The 17428-nt window shown below is 45.7% G+C and overlaps 1 protein-coding gene across 4 annotated transcripts in view; it reads right to left on the bottom strand.

Annotated features, from left to right (window-relative positions):
- WDFY3 (WD repeat and FYVE domain containing 3) overlaps positions 1-17428 on the bottom strand; it is a 2050643-nt gene that overhangs the window by 706811 nt on the left and 1326404 nt on the right. For all 4 annotated transcript variants that reach the window (XM_086961876.1, XM_086961875.1, XM_086961873.1 and 1 more), the window contains one exon: positions 12306-12463. In XM_086961876.1, coding sequence (XP_086818002.1) covers positions 12306-12463 — 158 coding nt within the window. The remainder of the gene's footprint in view (positions 1-12305; positions 12464-17428) is intronic.

A 17428-nucleotide genomic window follows, 5' to 3' on the forward strand; every position in this document is an offset into this window, starting at 1 on the left:
CTAATAGTCCCAGTCATGTCCCTACTGGACAAGTCTGTGGTAAGATACCTTAGTGGACGTCCAGCCACACGCATCCTTCCCTCAGGCCCCCCACCCCAAGCCAGCCACAACAGCAATGCAATGTCGTTCTCCCCCCGGAGACGTTTTACGTGGTCAGTGCGACACCACCATCAACGGCTAAGTCTCCGGAAACAGTTTGGATGGCATTTGCCATCTCGGCTCTGATAGTGGGTGAGCCCGGTCTCCGTGATACAGTCGGTGTCCTGCGCCTTGCGACCCTCCGCCATCCTTCGTCGGTGGCGCGTCTCCTCCGTGGTGTGGGAGATTCCTCTTCTTCCGCGGTGATCCCTAATACTTCACACGTGTCCTGCAGGGACCGCAATTGGTGCGTTTCGCCATTCCATCTGAAGATAAGGCGGAAGGGATGTCCCCATGAGTAGGGCGTTTCATGCTGCCACAGGAAGTCCGTAGCTATCTTGAATGCTTTACGCTTTTGAAGTGTGATTGCGGAAAGGTCCTGATATAAGGCTACCGGGTGACCACGGAACGTTAATGATTGTTTCTTCCGCGCCTCAGCCATGATCCATTCTTTCAGCGGGAAATCGGGGAGGAAGGCCAGTATGTCTGCTGGCGGGGCTGTTGCTCGCCGTGGTGGTCCCACCCTGTGCGCCCTGTCTATCCTTATGGGAAAGTCCGCTGCCTCACCAAGTATGTCTCGGAAGAGCTCCCGCAAGTAATTGGCAATGTCCGTGTTCTCCTCCGAGGATGGTACTCCCCGGACCCTTATGTTATTTCTTCGAGACCTGTTCTCCAAGTCCTCATTGGGCAATTGAAGTTCTAGGTGCTGATCTCTGAGGCGCAGTACCTCCTGCTGTAAGTGTGTAATTTCTTCGTCTTGTCGCTGCGTGGAGCTTTCCACCATGGCCACCCTCTCACCCAAGCCATCCACTTCCCTACGTATTTCACGTACCTCTCCTGCTACCTCCTGTTTCAAGGCCTGGAAGTCATCCCACAATGTGCCAAAAAGGGATTCTAAAAAGGACCTGGTGACCGGGGGCTCTCCTGTTCCCGCTGATTGTGAGCCACCAGCCGAGCCCGGTGATGGTGGATTCCTGTCTCCCCTGACCTGGGATCTGCCAAGCATCTCTGGGAGCGTGCGGTCATTCCTTTTGCTGCCCTTCTGTCCGGCCATTTTGTCTGCAGGCCTACTGCTCCGCACCTGAACCGCTTCGACGAACCAGCGCACACAGTGCCAATCCCGACCCTCACTTGCGGGCAGAGGCGGTTGTCTCAAACTGCGGTGTACCGTGTTCAGCCAGATGACCAGTACTCTTTCACCTTCATCCAGGTCTAAGATGGCCAATCGGTGTCCCTACCGAGCGTAGCCCACCGTGCCCTGAGCTCCAGGCGTAGGTGGGCTGTGGAGACTTTCGGCGCCAGCTCCGGCCTCTCTGCGCAAGGTCGCACGTACTGTCCCTGGGCCCAGGTCTCCAGCCGGTCAACGGAGGTCCTTATTCCGATACTTTACCCTCGTCCCAGGCAACCCCCGCGCAGCATCTTTGTCCGGTTCCGCACCAATCCTCATGTTCACTCTCAGGCTATACTGCTAGAGCGTTCACTGGTGGGCACCCAGACACTGGAGAGCATTATGCAGCAACTTCTCCTTCGGTCCGAGTCTGGAGAACCTTCCTATCGGTCTCCGGGGCTCGGGGTAGCGTCTCTCACCGCCCCTTTGTTAGCGTCCCGCTCCGGAGTTGTGGAGACTCTCAGAGGGGGCCCCAAGCTCAAGTTCACTGGGTGTGCACCCTACCCCTCCTCGGCAGGTTCCCGCTGTCCGGTTCGTTTTTCCTCGCGGTAGGCCGCAGCCGCTTCCGGTATGCGATGCGCTACTCGCTGGCAATCTTCGGAGGTCTTCGCTCCCTCGTCACGCCGGCCTCCTCCTCACCTCTTGCGGCGCCTCTAGGAAGGATCTGTGCCACCACCGGGTCACTCATGTTGCTAGGTCTCACCACGGCCGTAGGTCTCCTACGCACCGGGTCTCGGGCGCACCGCACGATACCCCTGGACCGGGTTATCTGGAGTGGGCCCCGGGGCCTCCCGGTATTGGGACTCGTTGCTGTGTTTCGGGATCCTGCCCCTGCTGCCGGAGCCTTTTATCCGCAACTCCAGGCCCCCCGATCCTTTCCGGTCCGCAGCCGCGGCCTCAATTTACTTCGCGACTGGCCTCCAGGGGCGGGGTGTCGCACTCGGGGCTCGGCTTGGCTTCTCTTCGGGCACGAGCAATCTCTGCTGCAGCGCCGCAGATGTCTCCCCACTCAGCTCCACAATGGGCCTCCAGAAGCTCTGGGCCCAGCGCCACTTCCAGTCGAGCCCCGGCTTCCGGCTATCACCGCTTCCCCGGCCCGGGGTTCCGGCGTCCGAGCTCACGGCACCCGGCGTTCCGGGTATCAGCGGGGCTGGGTCTCAGGCCAATGGTGACTCGGCAGCTCTCCTCGCACTTTCAGGTGGTTGAGGGGGGAGAATAAGCTGGTTTAAGGGCTTAGGGCCTGGATGGGTAAGTGAGCTCCGGGAGAACACGTCCTCCTACTCCGCCATCTTGGCCACGCCCCCATAATGCAACATTTTAAACCAAGTTCATTCCAACGTTTATTCAAAGTTCATCAAAGTTGTTCACGGTATCTAGGATTTATCCATAGTCACGTGCGAGGCATTTTACTTTCATCACTGTACCCTCAAAAGCTACAGACATGCCGAGGCCTTGATCAGTAGCTAGGAGTGTATGAAAGTAATCTTCATAATTTCATCACAATAACCCAATGCATTTCGGGCCTTGAGAGTGAGGATGATTAAGGGAGGGAAACCTAGACATTAATTAATTTAGTGGCGGTTTTTGATCACGGTTAGCGAGAAAAGTTTGAAAGGGTTATGAAATAAGCGCTTGAAATGTGGTAAAACTTGTACAAAGATACACCTTTTTGTATTAAAACATTGTTTTTTAATTGTAGAAATACCCCTGACGAAGGGCCATGTCAAGGCCCGAAATGCATTGGGTTATTGTGATGAAATTATGAAGATTACTTGCATACACTCTTAGCTACTGATCAAGGCCTCGGCATGTCTGTAGCTTTTGAGGTTACAGTGATGAAAGTAAAATGCCTCGCACGTGACTATGGATAAATCCTAGATACCGTGAACAACTTTGATGAACTTTGAATAAAAGTTGGAATGAACTTGGTTTAAAATGTTGCATTATTGAAATGCTTCCATTATCGCTGTGCATCCGGAAATGGGGTGAGAGGTTGCCCCATTGTTTCAAATGTGTTTCACAAGTACGTGGTTTTTGGAAGACCACGATTCTGGGCCAGCACGCGAATAAATACAAAAGCGACTAGCTAGTGATAAAACCGGTGTGCACTCTGTCACTCCCCTTTTGTGATGGTGAATCCGGCCATATACTGGCCTCTTGTGGCCCTGAAAGGTCAGACTAGGAGGGTTTAGGAGCTGCTGCAGGGGGGGGGGTTATGGGTGGACTAGCCTGCCCGCTGGCCCCCAGAACCGCGTCGCTGGGTCCAACGTCCGCGGCCAAGCACAGAATGGGCAACTTGCGTGAACCAGTGGCTAGACTGGGTCGAACATGGTGGGGAACCCCTTTCGTAGCCAGGAAAGGGGTGAAAATCAGACTGCGTGGGGCGAGATCTCGCCCCAAGGCCCAAGTATCTGGCCGTAGCCCTAGAATCCTTGAAGCCCTCGAGCGTCGAGTTTGCCATATCACCGAAAAGGTGGCAGCCATTAAAGGGCATGTCCATACGGTGGATTGGACATCCCCAGAAAAAACAGATGTCCTTAACCAGGCGTAGCGCCTCAGGACTACTGACGTGGAAACCGTTCTGCCTAGTGAGTCGGAGGTATCCAGCCCACATATGATGGTAAATTTGGCTGCAACTCTACTCTCTGCCACTGCATGAATGAGAACAGCCTTGCCTCCTTCAGGCACTGTTGCAGCACTTGCACAACAGTATCCCAAACTGTATGGGTATAACGGCCCAAGAGGTATGTGGTATTCACCGACCACAGTGCTGAGCTTGCAGAAAAAAACATCTTCCCAAGGTGGTCCAGCTTCTTGGATTCCCTATCTTGGGGAGCAGTAGGGAATGCGCCCTTAGAGGACGAGGCTTGGACCACAGAGCTCTCAGGGTCAGGTGTTGGGAGAGGAAAAGTTGGTCGCCTGGGGCCGAATGGTAGCATCGGGCAATCATCCTGTCCACAGGAGCCCCTGTGCTGGGCTTGGACCAAGTGCCCAGAAGGACATCCGTGAGGTCTTCATTGAAAGGCAGAAGGGGCTCAGAAGAGGCCGCCACCAGTTGAAGCACCTCAGTCAGGAGGTTAGTCCGGACTGCCACTGTAGGAAGCTCCAGGCCCAAGGCCACAAGTGCCCTACACAAAACCACTGACACTTGCTCCTCCATAGCCATGGTAGGGGGAGAAAGTATGCCAATGTCTGGGGAGGTATCTAAGTCCTCTCGCCAGTCCGGTGCCTCAAGTTGGTCAGCTAAAGGGTCCACAGCCCCCTCCCAGTCCTCCTCACCCACCTCTGGTTGTCAAGGAGGCCTCAAAGGAACATCAGGGATGAACAGAGGCCCCATCATGCCTTCCGGCGCCAGTTCCGACATAGTCTGGCACCGACTCCAAGTCAGGGGTGAAGCTGATTGGCCGCCAACAACTTTTGGGACCGCTCCCGCAAAGACTTCGGATTCATGGCCTGGCAGTCAAAGCACGACTTCGGGTCGTGGTCGCGCTCCAGGCAACAAAGGCACATGAGGTGGGGGTCCGTAACCGATATCATGCAGTTACAGGCCTCGTACGGTTTGAAACCGGTCCGATGATGGGACATCCCTCGTACACCAGGAGCCGATAGACTCAAAAAAGACAGTGACAAAAGTCAAAAATGTTTAGTCAAAAAATGACTTAGGGACAAGCTCTCTCAGCTCGAATATGCGCTAGGCAGGCCCGAAAAAGAAAGAACAGATGTCAGTGTGCAGGGGCTTCGTCTAAGTAGACACAGCAACATCATCCTAGCGACCACGACGCCGACGACAGATGCAGAGTCGACCGACGCCACCTACCGACGTGCAGGGGTACTGCTAAGAGAAAAATTCTCCGGATCCAGTCTGACGCCTAGTGGTAATTCTAAGGTAAGGAATCTATAACTAATGGACACTTTCAGATAATGACAACAAGCCTTTGTCTAAAAAAGTGAATATATTTTATACCATGCGCCAGTGATCACCTGTCTCCCTTCAACAGTGCTAACACATTGGTGGTCTTGTACCCTTAAATTAAATAGGAGGCATGTGGGATTTCCCTTCCGGCCTGATTACTGCGGATACGAACAAAACCTAGTACACCCGAATGACCACAAAACTCATGAGATACATGGAGCAGACTGACCCGCTCTAAATGGACACTAAAATTCAAAGGATGCATCATTCTTTGTATCCACAGCACTGTCCTTAAATGCTAACATAATAGGGAAATGAGACAGTGGAAACTAATTCCTATCTAGATAGGGAAGAAGAAAGAAAACTTGTGGGAATGGAAGATCAGAGATTGTGCCATGCACTAAATCAGAAAGATAATGAGATGTACTTGCTAGCACCCTACGAGTAAGAGCTATACTGAAGGTTGGTGACTGGAGCCCATGCAGGAGGTCAGAAAACAGAGAATGGTGAAGCATAGTAACAAAAGTGGCAATGGACAAAAGAACAAAGATATAATGGGAAGTGGAAGATGGAATCAGAGTTCCTCTGCTATTGGATGGCAATGACAAGACACTTAAGCTCAGGAAGAGTTCTTATGAAGTGATTAAAATGATTATTTAGGGGGACAGCAATCCTAGAGAAGTGGGAAAGTTTTCAACAAAGAACTAGGAGGATAACTGTAGTTCCTCTGCAGGGGAAGCAGCAGCAAAGAAGGCTCCATATACCTACTTGTGCCATTCCGTAGTAGTGCCATGCGCCATGAAACAGAATGAAGCACTTTCAACACAGAAGAACATGCCTTGGGTTGCTAGTACCAAGCGCTGCTTTCCGATTTTCAAGAATCCCTGGAACCTCGCTGCTGACAAAGCCAAAGCCCTTCACCTGCTGCATCCTGCTGCGAGCGCGCTGGGACCTGGAACTGGGCTGTTGTTCCCCCCCACCGCCGCCAGTTCTACCAAGCGGCTGCAGAGTGGGGGGGACTACAAGCCCCACAATTCCCGGTGGCTCCTCCCCGCCCACCCACGCTGATTTCCGTGCTCAAAACATCGCGACTTCCTCCGCGTCGCGGGACTAGCCGAGCGAAGCCCGGGCAAAGGGCGGGCCGTCTAAGGCCGTCCAAGGCTGGACAAGACTGGACTGGGCCACCCCCCTAAGCTTGGCATTAGACTGGTAAGAGCGTATTGAGGGTGTCGGGCCTATTTGTTATTGTATGATCAGAGTGCACTTGACTCTCCACTATATAGGGTAGAATGGCCCAGAAACCTAGGAAGGGGAGAAAAGCTGATTTGACGTAACATGGCGGCAGCATTACAGGGACCCTTGATAACTACATCAAAAAAGCTGCTGTGGCGTTGGAGCAAGAAATAGCTCTGACTGAGAAGCGGTTATCTGTGGATCTTATAGGCTCAAAAAGGTCGTCCCCGGGTGAAATAAGGAATGCTGTCACGCCCAAACCTGAACATGAATATGCTGATAGACAAAGACATATTGCAATTAGCCTAATATCCCCAAGTAAAAATGCTAATGGGACAACTTCTACTACTGATGATGATATGTCAACTTGTAATAGTGTTTCCTCAGAGGAATTTCATGAAACTGTGCCAACTACCAAGATTACGCCAAAGGGCATACCTAAGGATAGATCGGTATGCCCCAAGCAAGCCGGTAAGAGGAAAAGGGGAGGGAGTCGACAAATAGGTAAGAAACCTAAAGTACCAAAAACATCTAACAAATTGATAGAGATGCAAAAGAAGAAAGTAACTCAAACACTGCTCATTCCTCCCATACCCACACCTTGCCCTATATTAGATAAATCCCTGTCTACTATGGGCGTTCAACCACTGATACTACCTACAACTGCACCTAATGATGGGGTTTGCACTTTGAACTACATAGAACACCTTTTAAAATCATTTAGGCTCCCAGGCATCGAGAGGTTGAAGGTATTAAATGATAAGGTAGATAACCTCTACAAGGTGCTTGCAGAGAACATAAATGGGACGGGGAACTTAGTATCTAAAGCACAAAGTGGGGGTACTGCCCCTAAAAAAAAGTAAGCAGCTTACTACCTCCACAGTCAGCCTGTGCCCGAAACCAGTCAGAGTAGCGGGGGAAAAAAGGTTGAATAAAAAAAAGGATGTGATAAAGGATGGCCCAGGTAAAAAAGCAATTAGAGAGGATAGTGATCTTATTGAATTTAAAAATGCTGGGGCAAATTCGTCATCTGTACAGGTAGAGGGTAAAAAATACGTGGAAGAGTTTACTAGTACCACGGTTAAGCTCCCGATTATTAACCTACCACCACAATCTGCACCCCTGACCTTAGTGCTAGGAAATGTACCGCCCCTTAAGGAGGGAGCTAAAGAGGATTATAGTCAGTTAAGAAATAAGGTAATGCACTGGCTGTCAAGTAACACCGTAGAGGGCATGATGGCAGGGCAGAACATCATAATGGCCCGACGAGTGTCTTGGCTTGGTAGCTCAAGGAAATCAAAAAAGGGGGATTGCATTGTGATCAACTTTAATAGCTCACTGCCAGTTGATAGGATTATGAGGGAAGTGGGAAATGGCGGAGGGCTCAGTGGAAAAGGCATAGAGATCTTACCATTAGGTTTCTTCTATGGGATTAAGACCCAAGCAAGACCTGATACTTGGAACATATGGCAGCAAGTGAGGAGAGTCCCCAACAGAGTGGATAGACCTTGGGTTGGGCCATTAGGGGAGCCGAACTGGAGTAGACTGGGGTTCACTACGATCTCAGGCCAAAATAGATTCGCAGCTCTCTCTACTTTAAATGACTGCGACTGACTGTGTGATAAAAGGGTAGGCTATAGTAGGCATATGGAAAATAATGACTTTCTCAGCTATCAGAGTGTGGGCCAAAGAGTAAAAACCATTGGAGGGGATCAGCTAGGCTTAATAGAAGCCCAAAATGTACCAGAATTAGTGCTGTTTACATCATATTCCCCGGCTGAAAATGTATCAGAATGTGGAATTAATAAGTGCTGATCTGACACGTCTGAATAGTGTACAAGTAATTTCCAAAATAGTGGATGATAAAGCTGTAAGGAACATAGCAAGTGAAGCAGCTGTTGCTATAAGGAAAGTATCAACGTCATCTAACGCAAAGGTTAGCCCCTCATTAATCCAACCAGCGGCATCACGAGGCCTAATAAGGGTAGTTTATTGGAACATTTGTGGTCTGGGGAACAAGGTCTCTAATATTGTATGGGTGGAGTTCATACAGGATTTCGATGTCCTCTGTATCCAGGAAACATGGCTTATAAGTGAAATACATGTGGATGGCTTTAAGCCCTTTCACATCCCGACGGTGCGGTAGACACATGGTAGACACAAAGGGGGTATTTGTGTATATGTTTCCAATATGCTGAGGGTGCGGGGGATAAAAATGATGAAGTACTCTTCCTATTACCAAATGGTATCCATCTATCATCAGGTCTAGTTTTGCTGGTGGTAAACTTCTATAACAACATTAATAAAGGTAACTTCGGAGAGGTAATGAACAACTTAATGGAAGAATTAACCCACCTAAATGCAGCTAACAGAAGAGATGTAGTTGTGGGGAGGGGATTTTAATATAAATATATGTTATTCACAAGCATGCAGTTCACGAGAAAATGAGAGGGAAGAAAACAGCGGTATAAACCACTTTGTACACACAGATAGAGGGGAAAGATTAAATGATATTATGGCCACCTTTGATCTTGGGTTCGCAAATATGTGGTCAAATTTAGTCCGACCTTCATATCAAGGGGTCTGCAGTCGGTTATTGACTACATATTAGTCCCTAATAAATACTCTTAACTGGGTGGGGAATTTTGAGATTCACCTAAATGGCCATAGTGATCATTTGCCAATTAGCTTGCATTTATTTCTACCAGATAGCAGCAAATACACCACAATTGAGTCTTTGGCGTCGGCGCAAGATATAATATTGGTACGTCAAAATCGCTGTGCATTGAAATGGAGCACATTAGATCCCGTGAAAACAAATGAAGAGATTATTTCTAAGGCAATGCCACATATACAGGTCTGTCTAGATGAGGGTTCCACACATGAGGACATTTTGGATGCCTTTGGTCTTATCACCGGGGCTATACGAGATTCCCTCACTTAAATCTAATACCATTGTTTGATACCCATTGTACAAAGGCCTATACCAAGCTTAAAGTCGCACTCAGTATTAAACCAAGGGATCACCAATTAATAAGAACCTGTAGAAGGGCATATAATCAAGCCAGGACCAGACGAAAAAGGGAAATTAAGGAATCGGCATGGCAAAACTTGTTAAAAGCTTCCGAATGTAGAAATCCAAAATTGTTCTGGCAAGCACTCAAGGCGCCCTACTTTTTAAAAGAAGATATTGCCAGAAAGAAGGTCGCCATAGATGAGAATACATGGATTGATTTCTTTTCAAATGTATATAAAAAGGAGGGGGGAAATTCGGACCTTACCCATGAGATAACTGAGCTGGGAGTATCAACAAGGGAATACATACCGATAGGCCTAGAAATTGAACATGACGAAGTCCTGCTGGCAATAAACAAGAGTAAAGGCGGTAAGGCTCTGGGCCCAGACGGTATCCCTAATGACATCTTCAAATTGACCACCGAGCTTTGGGCCCCAATTTGCACAAGTGTCTTATTGGCGTGTTGTGCAAAAGGATTTATCAAAACCTGGTCCGAATCGGTAATAATACCGATCTATAAAAAGGGGGACAGAGAGAGTCCAGCGAATTATAGGCCAATCTCCCTCCTGGACTCCCTCATGAAGATAGCAGGCAGGGTGGTTCTAAATAAATTACAAATATGGACAAGGGATAACAACATCTTGAGCCCCGTCCAGTATGGCTTCAGGGAGGGGATGGACACGGTGGAGTAGGTCCTTCATTTTGTGATAATACAGGGCAAATACGCCAGAGCAAAGAGAGAGTGTTTGTACGCCATCTTTGTTGATCTCACAGCCGCGTTTGACTGTGTGGACCACGCGAAGTTGTGGCAAACCCTGGAAGAAATCGGGGTGGAACCTGCTATAGTGCAATTCCTTCGCCAGCTGTACTCTGGTGCGACTGCCAGGGTGAGACACGGGACAAAGGGAGAATGTACTGGGCACTTCCGCATAGAGAAGGGGGTAAGACAGGGCTGTGTGCTGGTCCCCCTTCCTATTCTCCATTTATACAAATCGTTTGGAGGGGGAATTGAAGGCCAGCATAACAGATTCTCCTAGATATGGTACGAAGCAGGTTGTCTCACTTCTCTATGCGGATTACGCAGTACTCATGGCCCGAACCAGGATAGGCGCCCAAAAGGCACTTGCGAAATATAATGAGTTTATGGCAATAAGGGGGCTAAAAATGAATGCCAAAAAATCATTCATGATGATGTGCGGGAAAGGACGGGCTAAATGCAAGGCAATCCAGGCGAATGGCCTTTCCATTGAATGCACGAAAACGTTCTACCTGGGGGTGTTACTTGAAGGTTCGGGCTCGTGGGTGGCGGCCATTAAAAATAGGACTTTGTTATTTAAACATTCTATAGCGGCCTTAATGAATTTCTCCAAACAACTGGGTAAAAGACCACCTGAAATTCTCCTAAAAATATACATGGCTAAATGTAGGAGTATTGCCCTTTAAGGGGCCGGTATTTGGGGTATCCAGAATGCGCCATCTATTCAAATTGACGAAAATGGCTTTTTAAGATACTTGTCATCGCTTCCACAGGGTACGTCAGTATTTAACTGCCATGTAGAATTAGGTATGGAACATATTTCTGACCTAATAAAACTACAACCTATCCTACTCTGGCATAAAGTATGGACTGAAGAAGCCTTGGGTCTTAACCGGTAAATTATAAAGGAGGCTATGGCCCTCGATAATGCAAAACATATCCCATGGATAGCGTATGTAAAGAAGACCCTTACTGATTTGCAAAGACCAGAATTGTACAATAACCCTGAATCAAATAGTGGGCTATCCAGAAAAGAATTAAAAGGAATATGTATGAACCACTTTGAAATGCTAAGATGTGCAGGTGAATGTACAAAAATTACAGTAATCCACCACCAAATGACTCCGACCTGCCAGTTGATCCAACCTTATCTATCTATTTGCACTGTTGGAGTTGATCGTTTTATACTGACTAGGTTTAGATTCGAATTATTCCATCGCCTGGTAACCTTTCCATTAAAAAATGACTGGTCGAGAAATCTGGAACTTTGCCCATGTGATAACTTGTCTTTACAATCCACCTTCACCTTGATTTTATTTTGTAAATACTATGATATTGAACGCAGAAGATGGATCAAACAATATTTGAGACAGGGTTATTGGCGACAATGTAGACCATTAGACAATGAGAAATGTATTTTGGTTATGACTGTTTTTTTAAAAGAGTATCTTGAGGAAGCGGAAACTAATGATAACTGATTAATGAATTTGATTGATATATCTGCTAACATGTAAATGCTTTACTCTGAAAATGTACCAATTTAATACTTTTTTTATTGTTTTTTATGGTTGAGTACTATTTATCTATTATGAAATTATGTATATATATCTATGTAGATTTTATGATTTTATTTATTGTTAAAATCGAATTAAACACTTTTCTGATTCTGATTGATTCATGCCTTGCATAGTGCATGTACCTGTTCACGCAACATTTATATTTTTAAACCTGTCACAGGCTCTTATTACATTCAGTTCTGTATTCTCTACTTGCATAGGAGCTATAAAATGGACCTTAGAACATTACAATGAGGCTGCACCCTATGACACAAAATGAGGTATACGTTATTTGCGCCTGTTCAACTGTTTCTACAAATCAACTTTTCACACTTCTTAATCAGCCCTAATAGTACAATAATGAAGCGACCAGTTTTGAGTTCCAATCAATGCACATCCTCACATTGGGGTCCACTCACAAAATCTGGCACCCTTCTGCCATGCAAGCCATGATAACACTCTCCAGGATCTAGTGAACACTCCAGAACATGATGTAATAGTGACAATTACGTTGCTTTGTCTACCTGCAAGGACAGGTTGTGTTTGTTAAGGCCGCTTTCCTTCCGGTTTCTTCTTGCTCCAGTTAACTTGGAAAGACCAAATCCGCTGCTTACTCGAGAAAGCTTGGACTGTGAGCTGGGTACAAACGTTTCACCTTTACTAATACTTTTCTTTTCTTGAGCTACAGAAACAAATATACACATTAGGCAAAATCATATGGCATTAATTAATTGTAAAGAAGAATCATGCAGCATGTGGCATAATTGCCAGTCAGGCAGTTTATATAAATGTTTGCGAACAGAGAATGGTGAGCTATGCTTCTCAAATGAACTTAAGGGTCAAGCATCTCTGTTGCAGACTAAAAGTCAAGTCAGTACAAAATATGTATGTTTTATCATCATCGGCGCAACAAATTGCAAGTGGGAGGTTTACTTGTGTGTCAGGCATCTCCACAACACTGTGCTTAGAATCAGGTTTGACAGTACAGAAGCACATTAATTGCCTTTGTCACTTCAAAACCTTTTCTGCAGCAGGTCATTAATTTGTCTCCCCATATTGAATATCAAGACTAAGCATAGGCTGATTAATTTAGTGAGATGTGAAATTGGCATTTGGTATGGCAGGAATCATTCTGTATTTCACTTACATCCTGATAGATCAGCATCTCCCTGTGGATGGAGATTCACCGGCATCATATACCAGACGTGGAAATGGAACCTTTTCAATTATTGACTACATCATTTGCGGTATGGAATTACTGGAGACAGTTACGTATTTGCATTCCAACTTCATCGATGAGAGTGATCACGCACTTATACACCTATCCACTCATTGGCTGGCCAACCCTTCCCCTACAAGCCAGATCATATCCTATAAAAGTACAATTCTGGTAAAAGCTGACCAGAGGCGCATTTTTTGGAACTCATCAACCTTGGACAATATATCTGCATTGATTACACACACTCAACTTCTAACGAAAACATATTCTGATGATCCAATAACAAATTTCGAATACATAATCAACAAACTTAAATGTGCTCTTCTACACAAGTTACAACAGGTCTCATCAGTAAATAACAAGAAGAACAACAAAAACAAAAGCTGGAATTCAACTACCGCGAAAATGCTCAATAAACTCATACGAGCTCAATTCTTGAATTTTTCCCCTTCAATCCAGACAGAAATCAATAAACTAAAAAATCAATTAAGAAGAGAGAAACACAGTTATAAAAGAACATTGCAAGACCGTAATTGGGTTGATATCCAAATAGCCGCAAAAAAATACAATCAGCGTAAATATTGGTCCCTAATCGCTAAAATAACTGGAACAAAAAAGAAACTTCAAGCCATTCCGGTCCCACCCCATGATTGGGAAATTTACTTGACTGATCTATATAAGGCAAATTCAACCAATTCTAATGAAAAGGTCACTGATAACACCATGGTAAAGAATAATTCACCGATTACAAAAACCTCGGCAATCTCTAAAGCAATGCATATTCGAAAAGCAAGAAGCACCGGTGCCTCTGGCCCTGACCAAATACCCATCAAGGTCTTGCAAGCAGACCCCAAGGAGTGGAGTCAGATGCTATCACCCCTCTTTAATCATATCTTTAAAACCAGGCAAATACCAAAGTCATGGCAGGGGAGCATCATCATCCCTATTCCTAAAAAGGGGAATAAAAACATAGCAGGCAACTACCGCCAAATAGCATTGATGGATGCTACAGGGAAAATTTTTGCCGCAGAGGTATTGGATCGATTGAAAGACTGGGCTTTCTCGCTGGGTCTAATACCCATGTTTCAAGTAGGTTTTAGACCTAACCATTCCGTCACTGATAATATTTCAATTCTCCAGACCATTCTCGACAAATACGTAGTACGGAAATCTCAGTCTGTATATGCAGCATTTATAGACTATTCTACCGCTTTTGATCGCGTCGACAGACCAACATTATGGATCAAACTAAGGAGACTAGGTATACCGGAACAATTGCGGCAGATTATAGTTAATCTTCATACCAACACTTGGTGTCAAGTGCAAATGGGGGGGAAAAAGGTCTGACGAAAACAATTAAAACGGCTAATGGACTCAAACAAGGGTGCCTTCTAGCTCCGATACTATTCTCATTATACCTCAGTGACCTGCCATATCATCTACAACAAGGTTCAAGTCTGCCTCCAAAAGTCGCTACACAAAGTATACATGTGTTGCTATACGCTGACGACATTGTGATGTTGGATCTCACTCCTTTTGGATTACAAAAGCTTCTAGATATTTTGCATAAATATTCAAAGGATAATTTCCTAATTCCAAATTTAATGAAAACAAAAGTTGTCGCCTTTTCAGGTAGGAAACAAAGTGCTAAATACTGTTGGAGGCTCGGTGGAAGAAAAGTAGAAGAGGTTGACGAATACACCTATCTTGGAAGGATCCTCTCAAAGAATCTAAAAAATACAAAACAGATAAACAACTTAAAAAGGAAATCTGAACTACATGCCGGGGCCCTCTCTAGACTCTATTCTGCTACAGGGAACAGGCATTTTTCTTCACTGTTAAAAATATACAGAGTAAAGATCCCCCCTGTTTTATCCTACGCTACGGAGCATATCCCTATAAAACAGTGGGCTTATATGGACCAAAAAGAAGGAAAAATACTGAAAAAAATCATGAAGGTCTCAGATTCCACTCCGGTCCAAGCTCTACGATTAGAATTTTCAATCACAAGTTCCTATGCTACAGCGGTTGCTAATGTTATCAGGTGGGCCTATAATCTCCTCCACGCAAAAGAAGGAACACTAAGATCCCTGCTTAAAATTGAGACTTTCGAACTAGATGCTTCAAAGCAAACATTTTTCGGGAATATGACTGCTGTATTCCAAATGGCCAAAATCAGTCGGGACATTTTGCTCACCTGGTCAGCCTCGCAATTGAAACTTTTCTTAAAATGTTTTACCCCTAAACTGAGTTTTGAACTTGACTTTGCACACTGTAACAAATTATCTACTTACAAACTCTTCGTAGAATCATTGGAGTACAAGCATGTACAGCCATATATAGGGTTTTCCCTCACACATGGTGCAAGGAGGGTGATTACAATGCTGCGATTAGGCATTCTACCTGTGTTAACCTTTACATCAAGATGGTCACCCGGTGGATCCCCTTTATGTACTCTTTGTCAAGGGGGTGACCAGAACATTGAGCACCTATTATTTGCATGCTCTAGCTCTAACGTAGTAATAGCACGGGCAAGATATCTTGATCCCATATACCGAAAATGCAGAATTTCATCGGTAAATGAACTACTATCAGTGTGCAAACAACCTCCTAATGAACTTGTATGTTATCATTTTTATAAATTTTTAAAATCCTTTTTAACATTATATTAATTTGTGATGAACCTTCTCTTTATAAATTGTTTTATGTTATATTTGTGGTCCTCAGTTGAGTACCGAAACAAATAAAAAACTTTTTGACTTTTGACTTTGACTTTTTGACTTTGACTTTGCATCTCCCTTCCCTTACCCAATACCTTGTGGCCTTTATGGACCAAAAAGCTGAATAGTAACGCAATTTAGTTTCATGCTAATCAAATTTTCCTAAATGCATGGGCCAACTATTATTGATCCAAAAACAGCCATCCAGGCTACAACATGCTTCAGACACCTTGTCAGATTTGTTCCTGTGGTCATGATAATCTAATTGGTCGCTACTGCCAATCAGATTGTCTGAAGCACTTCAAGCCCTTCCTAGACACACTTTGTGGCCCAGGAAGGGTTTGAGGTGTCCTGGGCAAGGCCCAGCATCTTAGGCTTTCCTGGTGACCTAAGCTTTATTACCATATTCAACAATTCCCCAACCCTTTAGAGGAAAAACCAGAGGCCAAATGAGTGTCAATTTTCTAATGGGCCACTTGCTCAACCCTTAATCAGCTGTTAAATGTAAACCTGGGAACACTCTTCTTAAACCTGCAAATCTGCGCTCAGATAGGCATAGTGTGGGTGTTTCAGGATGATGATTCTCTGGAAAAATTTGTGCACACCCACAAACTGTTGGGTTGCAGGTATCCAACAACTTTTTCTTGCCCCATTCTTAACTTCAAAGTCTTCGGGAGATTTTCTCCTGTCAAGGGCCTGGGAAAATTAGTCTGCACCACAGCCAAATTTCAGAAAAGACTCCAGCGCATTCATAACTCCTTAGCAGGACTCATCCTGGACATCCCCGACACAGCCACATCTCCGGACACCTGGGAGACCTGCACTGGCTCCCCATCAGCAAGAGAATCACGTTCCGACTCCTCAAACACGCACACAAAGCTCGCCACAACCAAGGCCCCAGATACCTCAACGACCGCCTGACCTTCTACACTCCCACCTGCCAGCTACGATCGACCAGCCACACCCTCGCCGCCGTTCCCCGCATCCGAAGAGCCACAACGGGAGGAAGATCCTTCTCCTACCTGGCTGCCATAGTGTGGAACTCCCTCCCCATCCACCTCCGCCTGACCCAAGACCACCTCTCCTTCAGGAAGCAACTCAAGACCTGGCTATTCGAGCAGTAGCGGACCCCCCTCCCCCAAGCGCCTTGAGACTCTCCAGGTGAGTAGCGCGCTATGCAAATGCTGTGATTGATTGTGATTGAGTGTTGCATTGGACCAGGATCACCCGGACGATTGGTAAAATCATTCTCCATGGAGAGAAATATAGTTGTACTTGTTGGGAGCCTTTTGATTACCAAATATACACAAGCATATTTTCACATACGTGAATCAAAATTAACATAAGAATTCCAAGAGAACTTCAGGAAACCTTTATCAACTTTAAAACAGTCAGTGATGTAATCCAAACAGAGAAGATAACCGAAATGGGAAAGGTTCCAACTACAGAGAATATCGAGAAATATATTCAGAATATGACATCAGATCATATTACTGGGAAAGGAGCACACATTTTAAGTAAAGACTCCTATCGGTAACACTTATCGCACAAATCATTTGTATCCTGTATGAGTACTATGTCACCTATTGTTTTAGCTAGATAGTCTATTATTTTCCTGCGTTTAATAGGGTGTTTCAGACCTTTGACATTGAGTAAGACTTTTTTGAAGTCCGTAGTCAGAGTGAGTGTGTTGTTATTGTTAAGAGAC

This window comes from Lissotriton vulgaris, chromosome 3_1 (assembly GCF_964263255.1).
Source record: "Lissotriton vulgaris chromosome 3_1, aLisVul1.2, whole genome shotgun sequence".
Classification (NCBI taxonomy): Eukaryota; Metazoa; Chordata; class Amphibia; order Caudata; family Salamandridae; genus Lissotriton; species Lissotriton vulgaris.